This window comes from Dasypus novemcinctus, chromosome 10 (genome assembly GCF_030445035.2).
Source record: "Dasypus novemcinctus isolate mDasNov1 chromosome 10, mDasNov1.1.hap2, whole genome shotgun sequence".
NCBI classification, from domain to species: domain Eukaryota; kingdom Metazoa; phylum Chordata; class Mammalia; order Cingulata; family Dasypodidae; genus Dasypus; species Dasypus novemcinctus.
The window spans coordinates 59,307,625-59,332,964 of NC_080682.1; the positions used below are offsets into that span (position 1 = coordinate 59,307,625).

The 25,340-nt window shown below is 35.1% G+C and overlaps 2 protein-coding genes across 2 annotated transcripts in view; one reads left to right on the forward strand and one right to left on the reverse strand.

Moving 5' to 3' along the window:
- Positions 1–6,227, forward strand: part of CCDC73 (coiled-coil domain containing 73) — a 145,435-nt gene extending 139,208 nt beyond the window's left edge. Inside the window, exons 17-18 of the mRNA XM_004446870.5 lie at positions 965–1,098; positions 5,672–6,227. Coding sequence (XP_004446927.2) covers positions 965–1,098; positions 5,672–5,887 — 350 coding nt within the window. The 3' untranslated portion in view covers positions 5,888–6,227. The remainder of the gene's footprint in view (positions 1–964; positions 1,099–5,671) is intronic.
- Positions 6,228–6,317: 90 nt separating this feature from the next.
- EIF3M (eukaryotic translation initiation factor 3 subunit M) lies at positions 6,318–24,738 on the reverse strand. The gene is made up of 11 exons (XM_004446869.4): positions 24,413–24,738; positions 22,295–22,427; positions 21,526–21,664; positions 20,988–21,111; positions 20,733–20,827; positions 14,096–14,179; positions 12,995–13,094; positions 12,321–12,402; positions 7,667–7,810; positions 6,980–7,040; positions 6,318–6,511 (listed from the first exon to the last, which is right to left on the reverse strand). The coding sequence occupies exons 1-11, from the start codon at positions 24,452–24,454 to the stop codon at positions 6,391–6,393; spliced, it is 1,125 nt and encodes a 374-aa protein (XP_004446926.1). The 5' UTR covers positions 24,455–24,738; the 3' UTR covers positions 6,318–6,390.
- Between the last annotated feature and the right edge of the window lie 602 nt (positions 24,739–25,340).

Below are 25,340 nucleotides of genomic sequence, written 5' to 3' on the forward strand. Positions count from 1 at the left end.
TGCCAAAGATATTCTTAAATTTTTAAGGAATTTTGCCATTTTAACAATATGTGTTACACCCATTAAAGGAATACAGATTACAAGGAAAGATTTGCAGACTTTAAAATGTTGAGAAAAAATTTTAAAATGTTTGGGGATTAAAAACTAAATTAAGCATATTTGTTTACTAGCATCAACAGGAAAAAAATTTAAAAAATACCAAAACACTGTAAAATTTTCCAAACTATAATTTTCCTAATAAAATATATTCAGATTCCATTAATTTAGGCTTAGCGATGCTGCTTCAGATGATGGTGATAGTCTAAACACTTGCCATTTTCTCACAGGTCCTGTCTTCCAAATTAAATCACAATCATATAGATAAAACGAAAGAGAGGTCTTTTATTTTGTAGAAAGTTAACTTGTAAACAAGTATCTTTTAACCTTTGTCAGTTGACATGTTTCCTTAAATCATTTTTATCTATTCATTAAAGCCCAATGCCTCCCCTCTCCCCCGCCAATAGCCCTCATTGGGCTTGTTGCTGTGACCAATTTCTTTAAATCTATTTTATATAAACCCAATTTTTAGTTGATTTGGGCATTTCTCGTTAATCTGAAATGGTGAGATGTTCCCAATACAAATGTTTACATATGTGGGCAATGCAGTTAACTAGAATAAGAGTAACATTTTATGAGTTACTTTTAGAAAGTATTTACATTTATACAATTTCACTCCATTTAATGAGAAATTATATGAGTAATCAGCATGTTTTAGAAAAGAGCAATAATAAAACTTGTTTTTTGAAATGAAATGGCTGAAAAAAAGGGCAAAGCTAGAAAAACTAGAAAATATTGAATAAAAAGAAAACAGAAATTGTTACTTTTTAAATACAAACGCATAGGATCAGAGAAAAAAAACTTAGTCACTAACACAAGTGCCTAGAGAATGAAATCCAGTTTTTGCCATTTCTTCTTTGTCAATCAGATACTACCAGCATTAACAGAGTTGCTGACACTTTGAATAATGCAAGTATCCATCTGGATCCCAAGGGAGACCCCAGTGAAGAGAGGAATGCAACTGCAAAGAATTTTTATGATTCTTCTTTTCCCACAGAACATGTAAGTCAATTAAAAATATTGCCCAGCAGACATTAGTGAGCTAATTCTACAGATATGCGTAGAACTGTACGCATCTGAATGCTTTAAGGCCTAACTGATCTTCAAAATAATATCAAGAGGGCAACATGGCACCATTTTTCACAATTAAGGTTGATAGAAAACAGCAGGAAAAAGTCATAGCATATAAATCAAATAGATATAGTCCAGCCTGTTTTGGGAAGGGAAGTGTGAGGTAGCACATTATGTACTTCTATTTTTCAGTCACCTAAGTTTAAGAATAATAGTATTTGAGCATTTAAAATTTTATTTTCCAAAAGATGTCTAAAAAAATAATCAGGTTCAGTTGTTTTTAGTAGTGCTTAAGTTAATTTATATTATTGGAAACTGACTGAAACAATGGAAGAAATTATCTATTTTAAATTATTTCAATTAGAACTGAGAACACAGTATACAAAAGGACCAAATATCCATAATGTAATATGATAGTAAGTATGGATGTATGTATTAAGCAAAGTATTTGTAGAGTATATGACTCTCAGGAGTCCATTTGTCATATGAAAAGCAACTAACTGCAACTGACAGGTTATTTGATTAAATTTATAAGTTTTATATTTTAGTATACAAAACTTAGAAAAAGGCTGTGCTGTTCAAAGGAAAGAAAAAAGAAAATTACAGGTGCAACTGATAAAAAAGGTGACCTAAAAATGTTTATATTTAAATGCATAGTGACAGATTTTAAAGTCACTGCGTATTTTAAATTTTAGAGATGAATATGAAACAACTTTGCTCTAATACATACAAATCAAAACTTATATTAACACATGCTTAGCAAATAACAGCTTTTGGTAATATATTTTCATTTTTAAATAGAACATACCTCAGGTATAACTCTCCCTCCCAGAGGGAGGGTTGATACTGAAATCAGGATCTCCCTTTTTCACCTTTTCACAATTAAGTTCAGCAACAACTATATAGTTTCACTAGAGTGTACAAGTGCATAACTAAAGAGCAGTAAACCTGGCATTGGGAAATCTAAATTCTAACCTTGGACAATTGAACCATAGATTTATTACAAAAAGGAAGTGTGAGAGCATCAAGGCTGGACAACCATTTCTAATTAGGTTGGATCTGAGAAACAGATGTGGCTCAAGCAGTTGGGTGCCTGCCTACCACACAAGAGGTCCTGGGTTCAGTTCCCTGTGCCTCCTAAAGACAAGCAAGACATCAAGCTGATGCGACAAGATGACAGGCAGACAGCAAGCACAAAAATGAGGGGGGGTGGAAATAAAATAAGTGTTTAAAAAAAAAGTCTTATTTTCAAACAATTTGTGAGATGGAAATTTCACATCTCCCTTTAAACCCTGTTTTTATGATTAATAGTAAATTTCTTTGTGCCCAATGTCCTTCCTGCAGTTAATCTAGTTTCTAAAAATTCATTTATAAAATTTGTAATCTTTTTCAAAGATTTTACATATTTTATTCCCAGTCGTTAAGGTAAGTTGTTAAAATAAACTCAGTTTACTGGGTGAATCCACATTTACTAAATATGCCAGACACTCTGCTAGGTGCTAATAAGCAATTAAGAATCACTGTCCCAGTTTAGACATGATTATCAACTAACATGTAATATGCAACAAAATTCCTGTCTATAGAAAGTGTTATCCTTGGAAAACTGGACCAACTAAATCTTTATGAAGCCTTTTTAGTTGCTTCCTTATAGCTCATAATTTTCTAAATCAGGGATTGTCAAACAGCTATCACCAAATCCAGCTAATCACCTTTTAGTTTTATTAGCGCACAGCTATGCCCATTCCTTTACATACCGTCTGTGGTTGCTTTTGTGCTACAATGGCAGAATTAAGTAGTTACGACAGGCCTTTACACTGAAAATATTTACTCTGTCTCTTTAGGAAAAGTTTGTCAACCCCTTTTGTAAATGAAGGCAGATTTTATTAAGACCCAGAAAGGAAACGACTCAGGGCAGACACTATGTGGCAATCCACCTTTTTCCTATGAGTTCAGAGCCACCTGAAAAGATAAGGGCATGGTTTCTGCTCTTTAAGAGGTTTGATAGCCCACTGCAATCCTGATTATATCCAGGAATGAGGATAGGATAGCGAGAAGCAAAGGAAGTCACTTTTTCAGACATCCAAAGAATTAATATTTTTAAGTTAATATTTTAAACCCCAGACTGAAACAAAAAGGCCTAGTACTGGGCTAGAATTTAGGCCAAGGGATAGGTATTTGTGTCAGGCAGAATAAGGAGGTAGAGGATATAGGAATTGTGAAAAGGAGATAGGAAGGGAAGGAAGGAGCAAGACATGTGCCTACCCTGAAAACTTCTTAGGGCTATGGCAATAGCTGGAATTAAAAATTACTGCTGTAGACTCCAGAAACCAGTTAGCTAAATAGGACAACCTTTGTTAAGTGCATATTTTAGGTAATCCCCATTACATCCTGCTTCTAAAGCCAATCCCTGCTCTTGCCCCTCCAAGTGGGTAGTTAAGGGGAAAGAAACTAAAGCAGATGTGTGTAAATGTCTCCTTCCTTAACATCATCGCTGAGATAAAAGGTAAATGAATCAAGATTTTGTAAAATTGGCTAAATTGTACTTGATGCCAAATGCACCAAAATGCATCAAGCATTTTGATGTCAAAAAAGAACCATTAACTCATACAGATCATTAATAATTTTACTCCAAAAAAAGTCCATTTCAACATCAGTGGCAACTAAGATATAGATTTGATATACTTCTCCATATCCTCGGTATTGTGAGCATCACTTTGAATTCATGATTGGCCCTATAAGCTAAAATGATATGTTGAATACTTATGTGCCAGATGTTACCAGAAATATACATTTGTGCACATTTTGATGCATTACTCTTTATAGTAATGATATTTTGCTAAAAGGAGCTGATAAGAAAACTGAGGATCACAAAAGTTAAAATGTTGGTCTTAAGGTCTCTTGGTGGTCCTGGGCTGACACTTCTGTTTTCTTTCCTGTTATTTCTTAAGAATATATGTAACAGACAAATCTAAGCAAAGAATTATTCCCAAGGACTGTGCCAGACTAGAATTCTTCAGGGCCACACAGAACAATCCAAAACACAATTCTTAGGGAATTGTGGTTAAATTTTCAACATTTAAGCTCATTTAAAAATTAAATTTTACTATATAATCTCACATTTAAAATGACAATGTTGTTAATGTGTCACTTTTACCAGTCAAATTGAGAAAGATTTTAATGGAAAGCCAATCCTCGGAGATCTTCACAAAGATATATGAATAAATTAATTGCAGCTGAAATTAACAGTGAATGTTTCCAAAGAACTTAAATATCCAACAGTAAATTATGGAACACATAATATGGAGCCATGCTCTTACATGGCATTTTAAGAAAGAGGAAAAAATGTTTTTAAAACACCATATAAGATTGTATAAATTAATATGATCCAAAAGTTTATATGCACAGAAGAGACCAGAAGGTTTACATTACAATGTTGAATGTGGCTGGGATCTTGGGTGATTCTAAACCTCTTTGAATTTCTAAAATACATATGTATTTTCTTTACAACTAGAAAATTAAAATCCAGTAATTATTTTAAAACAATATTCTTTAGGAATTTTATCTGGAATCTACCTGAAGACATTGTCAGATTTTTTTCAAAAATTAATTCAGAAGTTTATTTTGATAGGGGTCAATAGCAAACAACTTAAGTGTTTTATAATAATAGGGTCAATTAATTATCACATTCATAAAAGGGAGTGTATTTTGCAGTCACTGACAATTGTTTAAGAATTTTAATGACAGAGGAAACTGTTCACAGAGGGGGAAAAAGGCAAGATATAAAATTCTATGGAATGATCAAATATGCTAAAAATAGTAAAAGCAAATACCAAAATTTAACAGGTAGATGATTAATGACTTTTAGTTCCTTCTTTATACTTCATTTTCTATAATTCCATAAGTATATTATTTTATCAGTAATAAGACCTCAAAATGAAATTTTTTTTATTTTTGAAAACATTCTTATAATTATGGCCCAATATACAACCTTGGAAACATGCCAATTTCCAAATACCTCATTGCTCTTTCCTGTTTCTTCAACAATGGTGCTGTGAAGCACAAGAGGAAACATGAAGTAAAAGTCAGTTTTTAACATGGTAGCTAACTTCCGTTAGAATTTTTAATTTTCCCTGGCTTTGGCAGAATTTACAAAACATAGACATCTTAGGGAAGGAAATAGACAAAACAGATTTTTACCTGCATTATTTTAAGTATCTTTTTTCCTTTTAATCTAAGTACAACATCTTTTAGAAAACGTTTAGGGTATCCCTAGAAAATATATTAGGGATTTTGAAGAGCTACTTTATAAGCCTACAAATTCATATTTTATAGTTTTCTGGTTGCCAAGATTAAGGAAGTTGTTGGAAATCAGCCAAGAAGATGTTGACTTTATCATATACACATAATTGGAGATTCTGAACATATTTTCACTTGTCTTTTTTTCACAACTCCTTAGAAGATATGAATAACTACTTCAATGGTAAAACAAGTTTGTTTTTTCTAGGTGAAAATAAAACCTCTGAAATCATCTCTGTTACAAAGCTCTGTGCAAGCAGTGAAGATTAAAGATATTACTGATCTGACTGCCTCTAATGGTGAGGATGACTGGCAGAGCGTCATAACAAATCAAATAAATGAAATTCAAAAATTCCAAAACTTGGAAAATGACAACCAACCTAAAAAAAGAAAAGCAGAAGAAATGTTGGAAAAAACAGAATAAAATTAACAGTTGATGCTTTCAGTGGTAGGCTGATAGAGTTTTGACTAAAATGAAAAGACCGTTACAGCTAAGGCTTTACAGTTGTCCCCCCCCATTCTTTTTTAAAAATTTTTGATGTGATGAAACTATTATAGGTATCCAACTCTGCAGATGTTTCACTGTAGATAGCTATTCTATAATTGCTAAATTTGCTCTCAGCATCCAGTTTCCTTTAACATATAAATTCTTAAACATTGTGTCTTCCCTCCACATAGCCTTTCTTCACAGCTCTTGTTGCTCTTTCAAAATCCCTACTTACAGGCCACAACTTAGGATGTATTATACAAGACAGACATATCGATCCTTTGTAATTTATTACTTTGCATCCTCTGGAGTTTGTGATTTTGTTTACTTTAAATTTGAGACAATAAATGTCCAGACTGTAGTCAAATTTCAGTTTATAATGATTTACTATGTTTTAGATATTTTTCCCCAAAAAAGAACAAAATAATATGCATAAAAGTTCAGGTATCAGAAAGACTCAGAAGGCTGTTTTTCACTTTGTTCAAGTTTTGTTTCCAGGCGTTAAGTGTGTCATACAGTTGTTGCCACTGCTGTTTTCCAAATGTTCGATGTGTACTATGACTAAAAATTGGAAAATTAAAAACAAATTATTAGCCAACCTTTTATCCTCTGGTATTCTTTTACAATACCACACATGTGTATTTAATTAAAGGTAAGGTTAGAAAGAAATTTATAATTGTAAGAAAATTTAAGATTTAGAGACTTATTTTTAAAGTCTTTACCATATTAATCCTAAACCTTCTATTCTCCTGAACAACTATATAAAGCAGACACAAAAGTCATTAGTATTCTAGCCAATGCTCAGCCATTAAATGAAATGTGCTGGAAAATAGGACTCTTTCATTAAATAAGCTAATCACATTCAGTCTGAACTTTAATAAAATTATGATAAACAGCAACTATTTAACTACAGTCAACTGATAAGAATAGCACCTTGGTTCTAGTTAGAATATTAAACATTTAAATAAAGTAATCAAAACAACTTAAATTGTTCTACAAAATGCTGCAAAGTGTTAAATGTCTTCTTACCTGACAACTACTTTTCTCTGGGTCTGATCAATTTTGCAGTAGACCATTTTAGTTCTTACAGCTGGGAAAAAAAAAAAAGATTTTACATGATACATTTATGGAAAATTCCCAAGAAAAACAGGTATGAAATGGTGACAACATAAGCCATAAAACTTACGTTTTTCAACATCATTTTATAAACTGGCTATTTGAGTCTAATAATAAGCAAAAACAATACAATGCAATTAATGCCATGCATTTGTCCTATGTTGTTGGGCCAATCTACATTAATATTACATACAGTTTTTATTAAGAACTCTATGTCCCCTACAATCACAGGGAGAATATAAAACTAATTTCCTAAAAGGAATAATTTCTTTATAAAACTGTTGGACATTTAGATCATTAGAAAGAAACCCTCTCAATAGTTTTGTGTATTTTATGGATCTGAATTATAAAACCCCCTACCCACACCCTTCAAACTAAAAAACCCAGGAAAAATGCCTAAAATGTCATGGTTTGACACAAAAATCTGTGCTCTTAACCACTATAGTATACTGCCTAAAGACTACTCATCTACTAAACATACATTTTCTACATGAAAAGCTAGCTATGCTGGCATAAGGTTCATTTTCAAGATAAAAATTTTACTATTTTCCATGATAAAGAGAAATTCTACAAGAAACGAAAATGTTCTAATTGCCTTACCATCAATAACAAAGGCTTCAACATCATCAGCTCCAATTTGAAGTTCTTGTTGCATTGTGTCAAAAGAAATTTCTTTATTTTCTACTGCCATTCCCATAAAAGTAAGTAATCTCATTTTTGCCATATTCTGATCATGTAATAGTCCTGAATAACACAGTAGTAAAGTCTGATGAATAGCCACACTAATTAAAGACCTGCACAATTTCAACCATCATGTTAAACCATGGAAATTGTGTTGGAGCACACTGTTTGTGACACAGAAAAATTTAACAAAGCTTCTTATACCTGCAGACCATAAAATGACCTCTTAATTTACATAGTACTGTAAGTTACTACTTCTAGAATCACATTTCCTTATGCCTATAGTGCCACAGGTGGTAACAGGTTCAAATGTAAGAATGGGCAATAAAATACTTCTAGGTTCTATAAGTTTTTTCAGGTTTACTTTTTGTGTATTAATACATTTTACGAGATAAAAGGTACAAAGTACATTTCATAAGGCCATTTTCTAATTACTAGAATTACTTAAGCTTATTTTCAATAATAGCTCTCCATTATAATATACAGGGTTCCTCATCTACTATTTGTCAACAGGACAAACATGAAGTTTAAAATATTTTCATAAACATTTTTCAGTTATGAAAACATTCCATTTACCCTCAGGTCACTTTGGATTTAATACTTATAAATCAAAACTGCAAAAATATGCTCATCATTTCACATTTATAGGCTAATGTGGTTAGTACTAACAGAATTAAATATGTCAGAGTGATACTTGTTCTTTATAAGACAAAAAAAGAAAACTGTACAAATAATTAAAATTTTGTCTTATAACTTCTACTCAGATATGCTGTTATTATTCAGATCACAAACTGTTAGACCTAGAAGGAAAGTTAAGGAATTACCTATTCCTGATCCTTTCACTTTAAAAAACAACAAAATGAAGACTAGAGATTAAATGAGTGACTGACTTAAGAGTCTCAAAATGGCAGTGCTAAGTCTAGAATAAAGGTTTACTTATAAAAGAGAGGACTAGAAATACAAATAGATATTTAGAAATCCTACTTATCCAAATAGTCCTCAGTAGAAACAGAATTATAAAACAGTATCATATATACTAGATTTGATACTAATTTTACTATTAAAAGAAATTTCCAAAATTAATCTACAATTATTTACTTGTTCCTTTCTCTTAATTTTTCAAATTATGTAAACTAAGCAAATGCTCATTCAGAGCATACTCTAAAAATTCAGAGCCTCAAGTTTGTACAATTAAAGTTCTCTAAGTATTTCATAAATGTTTGAAATTTGTAACATTCATATACTAATGGAAGACTGGGGAAGCCCATTAATACAGGGCATAATCATCTGTTAATTAGCTGTAATTATTATGCAGGCTTCCTATTTGGCACAGATTCAAACAAAAAACATGGTCATCATAACTCAAATGAATGAGGTACACAAGTAAGTATTGTTACCTGGGTTTAATGGACATCTTATAAGCATCAAAAAATCAATTAGTGCACATTAACCCTAATTAACAAATGCAAATTAGATGCTGATTAACTTTCTGAAGCAAGAAGATAGCAACTAGAGAACACCAGATAACATGTGAACATGTTAGGGCAATTCAGTTGACACAAGATGATGCTACTGTTGGCCCAAGTTGTCACTGTTAATAAAACAAAGAGTAACAACTGATGCCACCTGTAGAATCTACACATTTGTAACCACAGACCTTCAGCTATAATAAATGCTTAATGATACATCTAAAATTAAAAAATACACATTTTTAAAGACATTTTCTCCAAGGTACCTTATGTAAATAAATGTCTTTAAAAATTGTTAATTTGCATAGATGAACTAAAGGCCAATGAGGGAATTTGATTTCCAACTGGTACAAATTAGAAATGTTATATATATTTTCCTATCATAGAAAACAAATATTAAAGATTTTCTCAATATTTGTAAATACAAGAAAACTCCTTAACATTTCCCATTCTGTGGGCATGTACAGTAATATATTACGTAGAAATTTCTGGGATTTCTAAGACGTAATTTTAAATACTCTTGAAATTAATTCTACTTGACTTCTAATCAAATTTAAAAACTTTTTCGGGAATGGTTATTTCTAGAATGAATTAACACAAACCATTATGTATCTTAGAAGACAGAAACTTGCTTATAAAAATCTTTCCAACTGAAGTTTACCAGTTGGTAGTTTAAAACAAAGAACCATACTTAAAGCCTTGAGAACCCTTGTTCTCAGAACCAAACTACTAAGTCAATGAAGTGTAAGTTAGACTTGTAGGAAGCTATGCTGTTTCACAAAAGTAGACCACCACCTTCAAAAACAAAGTCACAGTGTTCAGTGTCATATTTCAATTTTAAAGTTATAAAAAATCTAATTTTATGGAAACATTTATTCATTACTAATGTCAAAACCTTAATGCTGTAATAAAAAAATGTGCATCATTGAGCAATTTCTGCATTGTCACTGACCCCTGTCTTAAAATGCTGCAAATAGAAAACGCAATTTTAATGCATGCAATAGCTTATGAACCAGTGCTCCTTTGAAACAGTCAATTACACATCAATGGAGGAGTGTCCAAGTGTTAATTACTACTCCTTTTTCTTTGGTGTGTAAATAAAGAGGTTGCTGACATTAACATTCCATCACATAGCTTCATGCCACAAAACAAATTAACTGGGACAGAATGTGGTTTTCTGGGTCTAATGCACCTGGCAAAGCATTCTACACAAACACACTTGCTTTAGCTTAGTGTATTTCAAATGCCTTAACATGTTCAAAATAATTCCATCTTCCCCAATTCCAGTGCCTGCGCAAACTGGCAGATGCTAGGAATTAATGATTCCTAAATCAAGGACCAACACTATAATCAAAGGAGAGTATAATTGTATTCTTCATCTACATCTCAAACAACCAGAAAGACTAAACAATTTTAATATGGAAAATGTAACCAACTTCTAATGTATTTTGATTATGGCCTAGAGAAGTAAATTAAAGCACCTTACTTACTTTTTACTTCACTGTCAAAAACCTGGCAGTTTTAGAACAATTAAAACCTGTTCAAATGCTGATTTTCTAAGTTTCCTGTTTGTAATTTTAGTATGTTAAAAATAAGTTACAGGGAAGCAGATTTGGCCCAGTGTTTAGGGCGTCCGTCTACCACATGGGAGGTCCATGGTTCAAACCCCGGGCCTCCTTGACCCATGTGGAGCTGGCCCACGCACAGTGCTGATGCACGCAAGGAATGCCCTGCCACGCAGGGGTGTCCCCCTCATAGGGGAGCCCCATGTGCAAGGAGTGCACCCCATAAGGAGAGCCGCCAAGCAGGAAAGAAAGTGTGGCCTTCCCAGGAATGGCACCACACAGACGGAGGGTTGATGCAGCAAGATGACGCAACAACAACAACAACAAAAAGAAACACAGATTCACACAGACTCCTGTGCCGTTGACAACAACAGAAGTGGACAAAAAAAGAACACCCAGCAAAATGGGGGGGCGAAGGGGGGGGGAGAGAAATAAAATAAATCTTTTAAAAAAATGTTACAAAAGGAAATTAAAATACAGAACATATATGGGTTTGCTCAATGAGGATGGATAAGATTCAATTACATTTGGCTAACATTTACAGAACTCTAGTGTGCTAGACAAGAAAATTCAAAGATAATCATAAAGCTAAAAGACTTACTGTGCTGTGAACAACCGGTAGTTAGGAAAGTTTCTCCTGACACACAAAACCATAACATCTTGATTTCTAATTCAATCTGTAGTTTCACTAAATTTGCTTAGAATGCTGTATACTTCCTGTAACGTTAATTTTCAAAAGGGTAGGGGACTCCAAGAATGAAAAAACATATTAAAGAGATAAACTATTTCTGTTGCAACCGTGTAACTATGGCTTTTTAAAAAATAGCACTGAACTAGAAAATACAACTTCAAAATAAGGTGCCCTTCATCACCAAATTTAGTCAGCTATTAAAATTGAGTACTTATAAAATCCAGAAAAAGTATAATACAATTCAGAAGTTAACATCTGAACTACAAATAAATTTTATAATTCTCTATCAAAAATTATATTCAGGACAAAAATCAGCCCATTCTTTTCAGATATTAAATCACCAGTTTTTAATTATTTTAACCAAAAAAAAAAAAAGTGGTTTTCTTCTGAACAAATATCACAATTATTGTCAAAGTAATGGTGATCATTAATCCTAAGTAAGTTGTTTCATGCTCCCTTCTCCATTCCAAAATTTTAAAAACACCTATCAAGTGGAACTAGTTCTACCTGAATCTTCTCTAAGCACAGAAATTTACCTCAGAGACGCATGATATCGTAGAGCTGGAAGGGTCTATAAAATCCAACAAGCTCTTATAACAAGAAAAAAGAAAGGCCCAAGTTTTCTGACCCCTAGGTCTATAATCTTCCTCTTAAAAATGCAATCCCCTACTACTTGGTTTCTGATTCCCAATTCATTCTAAGTGATTAATCTTCTAAACCCTTCACCTATGTTTGCTGTTCTATCATATACTTGTTAGGGTAATCTACAAAGAAGGATACAACCATCTCACATTGCATAATAAAGTTGCATGTTTCCCATTTCTCAAAGAATAAACCCCAAAACTCACCAAGTGAATCAATGAAGTCTTTATTATTCTGATAAAACTTGACGTATGATGCCAATTTAGCACTCACAAAAATGGTTAAAAGCTATAGAGATAGAGAACGAAAAGATACTATAAATACAGAATCAAGACTCAGGCTCAAGATTATTTTTAAGACACTGATACCCAGCAATAAAAATCTCTACATTTCTTTCAGTACAGAAATATCTGTTTCATCATTTTACCACCCAAACCTTTCACTTTTACATGACTCAAATGAGAGAATTAGTAAATACAGTGAGCTCTAAATTCTCTACACTGAGAGAAGGTGGTAATGGCGTAGTCCAAGTGGAAAGTAATCCAAAATGTATTTATACTTGTATCTGGAAAGTGTGCTTATGTTTTCAAATAACAGATTTATCTAATTGGGACCAGCTGACACTAAATAATAAGAGTTTGTATTCTCTAAGTACATAATGACGAGGCAGGTGAGGAGATGAAACACAGGAGGAAGAACAGAGCTGGTCCTAAATTTCAAAGTCTATTCCTGACATAGAAAGAGGATAAATCTAGTTCCTCTCTGTCCAGATCTCTCCAATAGTCATGTTCATTAATACAAAGAAAATGCATACTGCTGTTTCAGTATATAAAATTTAAGAAAAAAGAATACTTTCTACATGAAAAGATAAACTACTTACATCATGAATAAGCTCGCCTTCCAAAAACTTGACTGGTTTTAAAGTAAGAAGATGATCAAAAAGAAATGCATTTGGATCTTTCAAAGCTCGTACAATACACCTTAGTTAGAAAACAAAAATGCAAGCACAAGTTTTGAAATTCTGGTACTTTTTACTGAATTTTTGCAAAGCAAAAATATATCTAAGAGTCCAATATACATAGCATAAATAAAGCTAAAATATTGGGGTTAAAACAGGCCAATAAATCTAACTTACCAGGTATATCTACTTTAACGAATAAAATAAAATAGTTGAAAACAAAATTACTGCTGGAGAGAAAGCATGACCAAAGTAACCAAAGAAAGAAATAGCAAACAGCAGCAGTACCTTACCATATCAAACACTAGGTGCTTTACAGGAATTATCTCAATGTAATCCTTACAACAACCATAAAATACATATATTATATATAATTCCTGTTTTACTGATGATGAAACAGGCTCTGAGAGAACAAGTAACTTGCTGAATCAGTATGTGCTAAGTAAGCAGTGGAGTAAGGATTTGAATGCAGGCAATCTGACCTCAGAGCCAAAGAACTTTAATAATAACTACCATTTCCCCCAACATCTATCATGTATAGCTCCACATGAGACAATAACCCTATAAAGATATTATCATAATCCCAGTTTCAGAGTGTTAAAAATCTGATTTCTTTTGAATTCAGTGTTTCTCATAAAACTGTTACTAAGTAGACAGAGGACTGTCTAAAGCCCTTATTCTGAATAGCAATATGCTAATTTTTAGCAAGTCACCATATTTTCCTCATCTACATACCTTAATATTATGGTAAAATTGATTCAAGAGTGGGTTCTAGTTCTTCGTTTGGGATAATCGCCCCCATTCCAGCAATACTCCATAATGCAAAAAGCAAACACCATGTAGCAATTTTAACATGCAATCTAGATTTTCAGTATCTCTGTTAGAATCACCGTGGAGACACAATATCAAATGGTTTTGATTTACTGGAGGATTGCAAACAGGATTTCAGGGTTACGTAACTGAATACTTTAACTGCCCTAATAAGGGTCTGACAGCCCATTAGTGCAATGTGTGTAACATTACCTGTGAGCATCAACTCGAGCCTGAGAAGCATTGTCCTCTGTGTAACTTCCTAGCAATTCCACCATGACTTTTGAAGCGGCATCACTGAAAAGACATATTTCCTTAGAAATTTCAAAATGCCATAATTACCATTCATTTATTCAAAAATATGTAATAAGTGCCAGGTATTGTGGTGGTGATACATACAATGGTGCATGAGAGATGATTTCTGTCTATGGGAATAGTCATGGGACTTTCATTCTAGTCGGAAAGGCAAAATTAAGCAAAACGTAACAATCATTGATTAAGTGCTATGAAGGAAATAAGTGGTAATATGATGAAGTAACAAGGACAGAAACAGAAATAAGGAGGCTGCTTTATATAAAATGAGCAGGGAAAGAGATGGCATGCAAGTAGAGACCTAAAGGATGTAAAATAATAAGCCATTAAAAGAGCTAGGGGTGGATGATGGGGGATAGATACTTTCCAGGAAGAGGGAAGAGCAAGTAAGAAAGTCCTGGTTGGGAAAAAAGGTGTGTGTTCTAAAAACCGTAACCTGAGTCCCACTCAAATATTTAAATAACTTACTAAAGATATCCTTCCAATTAAATTATCCTTAACTGCAGTGACAAGGTCAAAGTAATGACACGCATTCATTCAATTTGGACTCTTAGAAAAATGTTTGTCTTCACCCTTCATTTCTTCCTTTAAATTGATGAATTTTAGCCAGTTATAGAAAGATTTGCTAACTAGAGAGGACAGTGATTTTTGTTTTTGTTTTTTAAATAAAAAACTTTTTTCCCCACATCTGGATTCCATCTGGGCAAAGAATAGTAGAAACACTTACTTTAAAAAGTTAAGGGTTATTCTAATACTTCCTTCAAATCTAAGATTTACCAGATATATAAATATAAGGATAAGCAAAAATCTGTTCATGAAGACAAAATGTTTTATTCTTTAAAACATGGTTAAGGGGCAACCAAAAATTTTAAGATAAACAATGTTTACTTACTGGTAATTGTCTTGTGCCACATTGCAAGAACAGATATATTCAATTTTCCAGTTTTAGTAACCACTAATCTAGTACATATCAGCTAAAGAAATCTTCAATTCATGTAGATGGGATAAATAACCCATTTACAGGACAGAGCACAGCATGTGATATACAATAAGGTCTCAAGAAAACATTAACCAGTGTTACTCTTTAAGATGCATGCACCACACCATTCGCACACATCAACCACAAATATAACTCAATTAAGGAGGCACCCATAAATGTAAGCATTCTTGCTAAAAAGAACAAGGCAAATATTAGAATTCTTTTTAGAAAGAGGAAATATACTTTTTTATTAAGAAAAAAATCTTAAAACAAACTAGCACAATGACAAAAATTAATAATGGTTACATATTTTGTGTCATTTATGTATCTTTAAAAAAAGACAATTAAAAAAATAAGTTAAAAAAAAAAAAAGTTATATAACCATCCTCTTCCAGTTCCGTAATGTGGGTAGCATTCATCCACTCAGCAAATATGCCAGTGCCTATTATGTGCCAACGCGTTCTTGGGAATACAATGGTCACAGACAATGTTCCCTGCCTTCACTGAACCTACAACTCATTTTAACCAAGTGTTAAATGCTATTATGAAAGTAGAGGATACTGTAGAAGGGAAAAACCTAATGTAAACTTAGAAAGTATTTCAGGCAATCAAACAAGGTTGAATGCAGGTCTTGAGCAGAGTTATACAAACTTTCTATAAAGGAAAAGATAGTAAATACTCTTCTTTGACTTTTTTCTAGCCATTTAAAAATATAAAAATCATTCTTAGCTTGTGGGCCATGCCAACAACAGGGGCCAACCACTGGTCCAGAATGGAATAAGCACGGTGCTTTACTGCTTGACACAGATATCCAGGGTATGAAAAGCAAGAGGATCCATATTGGGGGGAGGGGGGTTGTGGGGGAAGGGTCATAAAAAAAAAAAAAGCAAAATGATTACCATCACAGAATGATATAGAAAATGAAAACCTAAAGAATGGCATGCTGAAATTAAAAGACTACTTAGGATACAGATCCAACAACCCAGAGATGTAATGATGATGGCCTGTAGAGATGTAATCATTCAGGAGGCAGAAAGAACCAGAGACTTAGCAAAAAAAGGAGATGAAGGAGAGGAACAGGAAGGATTCAAGAATGTCATCCAGATGTCTCACTTAAGCAGAGTTAGAACCATTTACTGAAATAACAAAGAGCATAATTTAAAGGGAGTAAACAATAAACTGATTTTGATCACATTGAGTCTGAGGCTTTCTAAGGACTGCATCCAAGTAGAAACCCTAGAAGTCATTTGGACATCTGAGGCTCAGAAGCCGAAGTCAAAGTTAGAGACAGATCTTCACACAGTAGGTGATAGAAGCCATGGGAATGAATGAGCTCAGAGAGACAGAAAGAGAAAAAGATCCTACACCAAAATCTTGAGTAATGCCAACATTTAAAGCAGCAGCAGAGAATAATTTACAAAGGGATCTGAAAATGAACTGCCAAGAAGAAGAAAAAAGGAAGCGGACTTGGCCCAATGGATAGGGCATCTGCCTACCACATGGGAGGTCCGCGGTTCAAACCCCCAGCCTCCTTGACCTGTGTGGAGCTGGCCCATGCGCAGTGTTGATGTGCACAAGGAGCGCCGTACAACGCAGGGGTGTCCCCCGTGTAGGGGAACTCCACGCACAAGGAGTGCGCCCCGTAAGAAGAGCCACCCAACGCAAAAGAAAGTGCAGCCTGCCCAAGAATGGTGCCGCACACTCGGAGAGCTGACACAGCAAGATGACGCAACAAGAAGAAACACAGATTCCCAGTGCCACTGATAAGGATAGAAGCCATCACAGAAGAACAAACAGCGAATGGACACAGAGAGCAGACAACTGGAGACAGGGGAAGGGGAGAGAAATAAATAAAAAATCTTTACAAAAAAAAGAAGAAAACAAGGAGTAGTGTTACCTAAGCCAAGAGAATTAAGTGTTTTTAAGGGAAGGGGCACAGTTACATGCTGCTGAGATGTCAAGGAACACAGGACCTGTAAAGTATCCACTAGACTGCATCAATTCTGTTTTCTTACAAGTGAAGGAACTGATATTCAAATATTAGAAGCTAATTTTCACAGGATCAGACAACTGGGAAAAAGCTAGGGTTCTGATATATGCAAAATATTTTAATACTTAAATCTTAACACCTTCAGGAAGGGTTTACACTCCCTAGTTCCACTACTTCTGTTGTCTTAGCATCTTTGCCTTTTCCAATCACTGCTTTGGCAACGCATTTGTATTTTAGAAATAGTCAGTCAACAAATACATATTGTGTGCCTACCAGTGTCAGATACTGTTCTAGGCACTGGGGTACAATAATGAACAAAACAAAGTCTCTATCCTAATGAAACTTACATTCTAGTGGAGCAAGACAGATACTAAATATTCAAATAACAAGTGCAATGGAGAAATAATAAAATGGGGATGGGGAAAAGAAAAGAGGGGGCAGTGGTGGTGGTACTATTATTTATACAGATGACCAGGAAAGGCCTCTCTAATAAGTTAAAAACACAACACATCTTGTTGAATGGAGGAAGCTTTGTGGACATGAGAATAAAGTGTTCCAGGAAAGGTCAATATTAAGACCTTGATAATGGCTTTAATGCCAAATACAGTGAGATGCAACCAGAGGATTTTAATTAAAGAGACAGATTTGATCGTTCATATTAAACATAATTTTCTGGTAGCTCTATATTAAATACAGACTGTAGGGGGACAACGACCAAAACAAGAAGAGTAGATAAGAAGCTACTTCAATAATCAAGGAAAGAAATAATGGTAGCTTAGACCACATGGTGGCAATGGAGGTAGTTAAGAAATAGGCCTGATTTTAGATAAAGATAGAGCTGATGGGTTGGATTTGGGATATAGACAAAGAAGAGTCAAGGATGGATCTCAGCTATCAGACCTGCGCAATTAGAAGAAAGGAAATGGCATTTCCTGAGTTGGGAAAAATTGAAGAACAGGTTTAGAAGGAAAAAAATCAATGGTTCATTTTTACACATGTCAAGTTAAGATGCCTTTTAAACACCTGAATGGAAATGTTAAATAGGAATAGACATCTGGAGTTCAGGGCAGAAATACAGGAGATAAAAATTTGAAGATCATCCGCATTTAAAGGCATGATACTAAATAAAATCACTAAGGCAGCAGTGGTTCTCAACTGGGTGTATGGAAGTGTATGGTGGCTTTTGTAGGCACTATAGTGACTGGGAAGCACTACTGGCACTTATAAGATGAAGGTAGGGATTCTAAGTGATCTTGTAGTGAACTCACAATCCAGCAATACCAAGAACCATCCTACCCAAAATGCCTTTGGTACCCAGCACCCCCCATAATCACAGCAGCAACAATAACAACAAAACCACCCACATTACATCATGGATAAGGAATGAATGTAACAGAGGGGAAAAAAAATCTCAGGAGAGTCACTCCAATGTTCAGAGTAAGAGACTATGAGGAACCTGCAAATGAGCCACTGTGATGAGGTAAGAGAGGAACCAAGACAGGGGCCCCAGAAGCCAACCATGAGTGTTTCAAGAAGTAAGGAAAAATCATATGGGACAAATGCTGATCTTTTCTGTTAATGTTAGGACAGGCCTAGTAGAACACTTATTGGCTCTGATGTCTTATCTGCATTTCTCTGAGTATTAGCTTTGGAATTCTTTAGAGTATTATTTGAATGACTTTCTTTCTACCCACAACAGACTGAAGACCAATCATCCAATGAACAGTCATTAACTCTGATAAGCATTCTTAACATTCACAGAGAAACCACAACTCCCATCATTCAAAATTATTGTCTGAAAACAGCCTAATTTCTTAAAGGTAAGCTTGAAACAATGAAAAGGTTGGAGATAGGAAAAATAGCATCCAACAATTACTAAGGGCTTTGTCAGTAATGGTCAGCCACTGCTTTCAGAACTTTCTATGTAAATTATCTTGTTTAATCTTTTTGACAACCCTATGAGGTAAATACTATTACTATTTCCATTTTTAAGGTACAAAGAGGTAAAGTAATTTATTCAGGGCTATACAACAAGAGGCAAATCCAAGATTTGAATTCTAGTAATCTTACCACACAACATACAAACTTAACCAGTTTATAAATGCCTTTTTTTTTCTTATAGAAATGTCCTTCCATGGTGTTTGGGGCAATAAAGTTGCATCCCCCACTCTCTTCCAAAATAACAAACTTAATCAGAGGCAGTTATCAATGTCTGGCATGTGAACGCTAACCTAAGTATAAAAGCAACACTGAAATAACAAAAAAGTCCTCAGATTTTTACCTTCCCGTACTACCTTTACCTATCTATTATTTTATTTACTATTCTTTATATATCCTGCAACTTTGAAAAACTGTAAAATAATCTAATGGTTTCCTAAATGACTTCACATAGAACAGTCTCAATCTCAAATGTCAACCAAAATCCTAAAAATTCACGATACCTTTATATGAAGTAAAACTATAAAGTTTAGATTAAAATATGGGTTCATTCTCCAGTAACTTTTATGCCTTCCATTTGAAATAGTCTTTGTTATAAACTATTCTTAACACTTTAAAGACTACTAGGCTGCCATGTTTGCTAGCATGTAATAGGACAGTATTCACTGATTCAGAATAAAATAGGCTATAACTGCAAGATCCCTTACTCATCTTCTTTTACGATGAAATTTTCCAACAAATATATAAAAATTTTACAACAAAAATATAAACATTTCCTCTTGTATTAAATAGTCTGCAAAAATATTCACATTATCTTATTTAACATAAGAGAAACGTTAACCGTGCTGATCCTAATATATCAAGTATTCTAGCACTAAAAGCCAATATAAAAATTTGGCAATAAAACTAAACTGAAGACTGATTACTTTTTCTAAAAGTATTTAACCCACCATGTGAAAAGAGAAATCAATAAGTAAGGTTAAAAAAAACCACAAATTATCTTTCATTAAATACCACCACCAGTACTATAGGACCAAACCTATTGTTTGAAAGGCATCCTAAAACTAGGAATACACAAGAATAAATATTTGGGCATGAAAATTATGTTGGGCTAAATTCAAGCCTTAGGAACCCAAAATCCAAGACCAAAGACAAGCCTCAGAAATCCAAAATACCTTGCAGGCACCCAATCGGTACTCATCTAGTGTAGTCTACTGCAAAGTTTCACCTCAAGGGCACTGTTTATATAAGAGACAGACTGGGATAACTTTGATTGATAGACCCGCACTACCATTAAACAAAAGCGATAGCTCTACCCTGTACTAAGACATCAAAGCACCGTTAAATTGCTTGGTCTAATGTTATACACAGTATTGGGATTAACAATTATACCTTTTTTTCTTTTATACCCTCCTCCCCCCAAAAAAGCAAGTTTTGCTTTTTAAAAAATTCAAAGATGGGGGAAAACTACTTTAAATTTTACAGTTATCTTTAACTTAGATGAAATTTTCAGAAATAGATTTATAGCAACAGAGTAGAGCAGAATTACTCACCCTACTTGTCTTTAAAAAACATCCTCACCTACCTAAGTTGTCTGTTAAGTTGTAAACTAATTCATTAACTCTGAATACCTTTTCTTACAATCCACAAGTGCCTCATAAAGTAGCCTTAAAAGGGTGTGTTTTTTTTCAGTGTTAAGATTCCAGTCAGAAATCCATTTTCTAACCTGTAATGAGAATAACAAAAGGAAAAATTTAGTCACACAGTTGAATATATTTTCAATGTAAAAAATAACATTTAGAACACACATATTTGCTGCGCAGTCTAGTTATAATGTAAAACTACATTTCTTATAAGCAGAACAACTATTCCACAAAATAACTCACTTGGTCCAGCTCAGTAGGAATGTACTGGATAGCCCCACAGGATGCTGCCACTTTAATAAGGCTGCAGTACACTGTGTATCTTACAGGAGTATTCTTATCCATCCCATGGAAGAGGTTGCTTAGCCTGGATAACAACACAATAAAACAATATTTGAGATCAGCAACCTGAGTGATTAAGCTGAGGATATCTGCTCTTACCTTATGTCTAATGCTAAGCCCTCAAGCTTATGGAATAATAGTACAGTAACAATAACAACAAATAACATGAATATAGCATTTCCTATGTGCCAAGCACATTCTTGGCCCTCCATGGTATTTAATCCTCACAACAAACCTGAGGTAGGCAAGTACTATTAGTAACTTCTTAATACAAGGAAGGAACAGGGCCATAGAGGTTAAGAAACTTGCCTAAAGTCACATAGCTAGTAAGATCCACAGTTCATAGTCAAGTTCCAGAATTCTTGCTCTTAACCATTACATGATAGTGACATGAAAATAGTGCTTTGACAACCTCAATCTCTTTCAGTTCTTAACTTACAACTGCAGCCTCAGAGATGGACGTTCACCTTCCCGAAATTTGACCAGCTTTTCACACAGGCTTTCAATCAGAGCTTCTTGCTTGTCTGGTTCCAGGATCAAGAGGAGGGATACCACGCTGTTCATCACACTTTCAACATCTACACATGTATTGATAATACAATCAAGAGTATATTATTGTATAATACCCGATGTTTCAGGTTAAACTTGAATTTTAAATATTTTAATATACTGAAGATAATTAAACACTCTAAGACACTTAAGATCTATCTGGCCACTGTAAAACAGTTAAAAAGGACAAAGTTTTCCTCAACGGAAGATAACAAAATTACAGTACATATTAATTCAAACTAAACCAGCTCTGTTGAATAGTTAATGTTCAGAATGCAACTTACATGTTTTATTAAAAAAAGAAAACTGTTGCCTGAGATTTAGTTTCCATTAGTAACACCTATCCAGTAAAATAAAAGGATAGTTTACACGTCTTACTATATATAAAGTTTCATTTTTCACTGGCTTGATATCCAATCATTTGGAAGTTATTGGTTAGGTCTTAGATTAGGATGCTTTCCCAACTAAGAAAAATTTAGTGCATACATATAAAAATGATTTAGAAGTCACAATAAACTGAAGGTATGTAGAAATATGAAAAACAACAGAGCATAAAGATCTAAGGTCTAAAATACAAATTATACAAATATAATTCAGAAGAAAATAATAGCAGGATCTTTAATGGTTAACATGAAGCACTCCAAAAAATTAAAACAAACCTTTATCATCTTCCTTCAGACACACATCACAGGCTTCAATAATTTGAGCTAAATCTACATGAAGTCCACCTTCTGAGTTTTCTTCTGAAATTTCAGCTCCTTTAGACTTCAGATAAGCTCGAAGCTCAGCAGCCTATTGAATCAAGTAAGATTGCTTTAAATTTACAAAATTGATTATAAATGTCAAAACACAAAACCTCATTCTGTCCTATTTCTGAGATGTAAAATGTAAATAATGTATTTACAGTATGGCCCACATGGATTACCTTCAGAATCTCTCATATCACCTGTATCCTGGTGCACATCCAGTATATGGCAAAACCCGTCTAATATAACCTAAATTTTTTTATTTTAAGGTATCTATCTGACTTTGTGAAAAGTCCATTTTTATAAGACAAAATTTGGGGAGATATAAAGATGTCTATGAATGCTGTCTTGAACACAATAGTCATATCAAATTGGATCTACTATGTAAGGCATTTTTCATGCGAATGCCTGGGTCAAAGAGCACCTTTGGACCTCTGAAAACACAACTGTAGTACTGCATTCAATCAATGGGCTATTAACTCAATCACCAGATCAATGAGAAGGTGCCACAAAAAAAATCACACTATCTCCTCACTCCAATCACTACTGTGTGAAACACTATATGGAGTACTACCGCCCTAAAAATGTATTGGAGAAGGAAAGGGTAAAAAAAACAAAGCAAAACTAGTGATCCAAAGAAACTGAAGAGCAAAGATGAAGCATCAAGTTTCTACCTCATGGTCTATTCACAGTATTTAATAAACATTCTTCATTAACGGGCCTGATATTTAATTTGATAAATAGTCTTTATTAGAAGTCTTAGTACTTAAGGGAACCAAACATTAATACAGACGGTTAAGATAATAAAATGAAGAACTGAAGGAGGCAGAAGAAAGGATTTAAAAATCCACAAGTATCACATTTTCTAGACCAAACAAAATTTCTGAAGCCCATCAAGATTTATAACAAATATATTTCGCTACTACTGAAAAATATATTAAACCTATAGTTCTGAGGATGCTTATCTGTTCAGATAACAAGAAGGTAGTAACTTCATATAAGATTTCAAAAGGACTTGGCATTATAAACAAAAGTAGACCTTTTTTCCTTCTAATTTTCCCTTACTTTACACTTCAGAGCGGAGTATCTGCATTTCCACCATGGTGGGGGGGGGGGGGGAGCGGGGAAACACCTGTAACGCTAAATATTATCTTAGACTAGGTAAAGATGTTTTCTCCTATAGAAATCAAAATTTCCATATTAGTGGAATAGCAAGGGGAAAAAAAGACAACACTTATGACTTCACAGAATACAGTTCTACAAAATTGAAGTGTTACTTAAAGAATGTCATTTCATGTTTAGTCTAACTCCCACCAACTAAAGTGAAATTTCTGTTAATGGGGAAAATGAGAAGCATACCAAACCAATGTCAAAGAGCAAACCCCACACAGGTAATTTGAAAATATCAGGATAGTACACGGGATTTCTGCTCCAAGTTAGAATAACTATCCACCATATTATTATAGAAAAGACCACCAGGTGTGCTTGCCTCAAGGAACTGACATGTTTTCGGGTTAATGAACTGTCAGTCGTGCACAAGTAAAAATATAAAATACGTATATATGCATCACCTTCGCCTTTATGGTTACAAGAATAAACCATTCTGATCTTCAGTACGAAGTTACTTTTGCCTAGACGGCAAAGATTTGCCACCTTCCACTCCGGATGTAGCTGTATTTGAGGGACGGAAGCATATCTATGCCTAATCAGCCAAAATGTACTACGTCGTCTGAAGTGACTCCGGGCTGGGAAAGTCCCGACGCCAACCAGGAAGCTGGCAACAGAGGCTCAAGCCCGACGCTGGGACCACCGGCCGGCTGGGTGGTGCGACCCTGGCCAGGAATGCGAGCCTCTGCCTCGCGGCCTTCTCACCATCCTGAAAGGGGAACGCGCTACAGGTCTCACCCCGAACTGGCTTCGCCGGGCGTCTCGCCCGGCTAACCCGGCCGGCCCAGGCTAGGCGACGATTTCTCTCACTGTCCTGATACTCCCCCACCCCACCGTGGCTGGGCCCCTGACCCCGGAGCACACCTGATCTTCTTCACTGATATCGATGAACGCCGGGACGCTCATGGTGAGAAGCCTGGGAGCCGGGGACGCTCCACTCGCGAACCACGCGGACCGGAAAAGGGAGCTGGATCGCGCGGCGACACCTCACAACTGTTTCCGGGTCACACGGCCCGGGCTCCGGAGTGCGGAGGGAGGGTCGCCAAGAAGGGCGAGGCCGCAGGGGCCAATCTCGAGGCGCGCTCTCCCCGGGGCTGGCGCGGGGCGGGCCGAGGCGCGCAGGGGCCGTCTCGCGGGCCCGAGCGGCCGGCTTCTCCCATTCCCTGGCTTCCAGCTCGCGGTCCGTTGGTGTTCTGCGTATTACCTCTCGGGTCGCTCCTTATCTATCCCGCCTTTCCTCTGAAACTTTCGGACTGCTTGGTGAACGAAAATTACTTGGGTTCAGAGCAGTTGTCCCCGTCTAGCCTTGTCCCTTCTGCCTGCCCACCCCAGAAGGGATTTCAAAGCGCCTCAGGTATTTTTCCAACCAGCTACGGGGCCCTACCTCCCTTTACACGCCACCGGGTCTAACTTGTTTTTGGCTGTCCTGAAAGCGTTCGAGGTGTGCCTTTGTTGCTGAGCCAGACTTTTTTTTTCTTCCCCCAGCTATAAGTTAACCCACTTTTCAGCCTTTATTAAGGGACCAGATGGCAAGCAGTATTCCCGGTGCTAGAGATAACGGTAGTTTTCAAAAGAAGCTCCCCCACGCCCCTTATATTCCAGTGGGGACATACATTAAAATGAACACATTAAAAAGTAATTAGGAAAAAAAAACACAAAGTGATTAGAAAGGTACTCCTGGATGGTTTCTTGCTTTACAGCCTGGACTCAAATCAGATTCCTTGGGATGAAATCGCAACTGCGCCGTTTGGTGGGTGTATGATCTGAGACAATTGCTTAACCACAGAGTCTT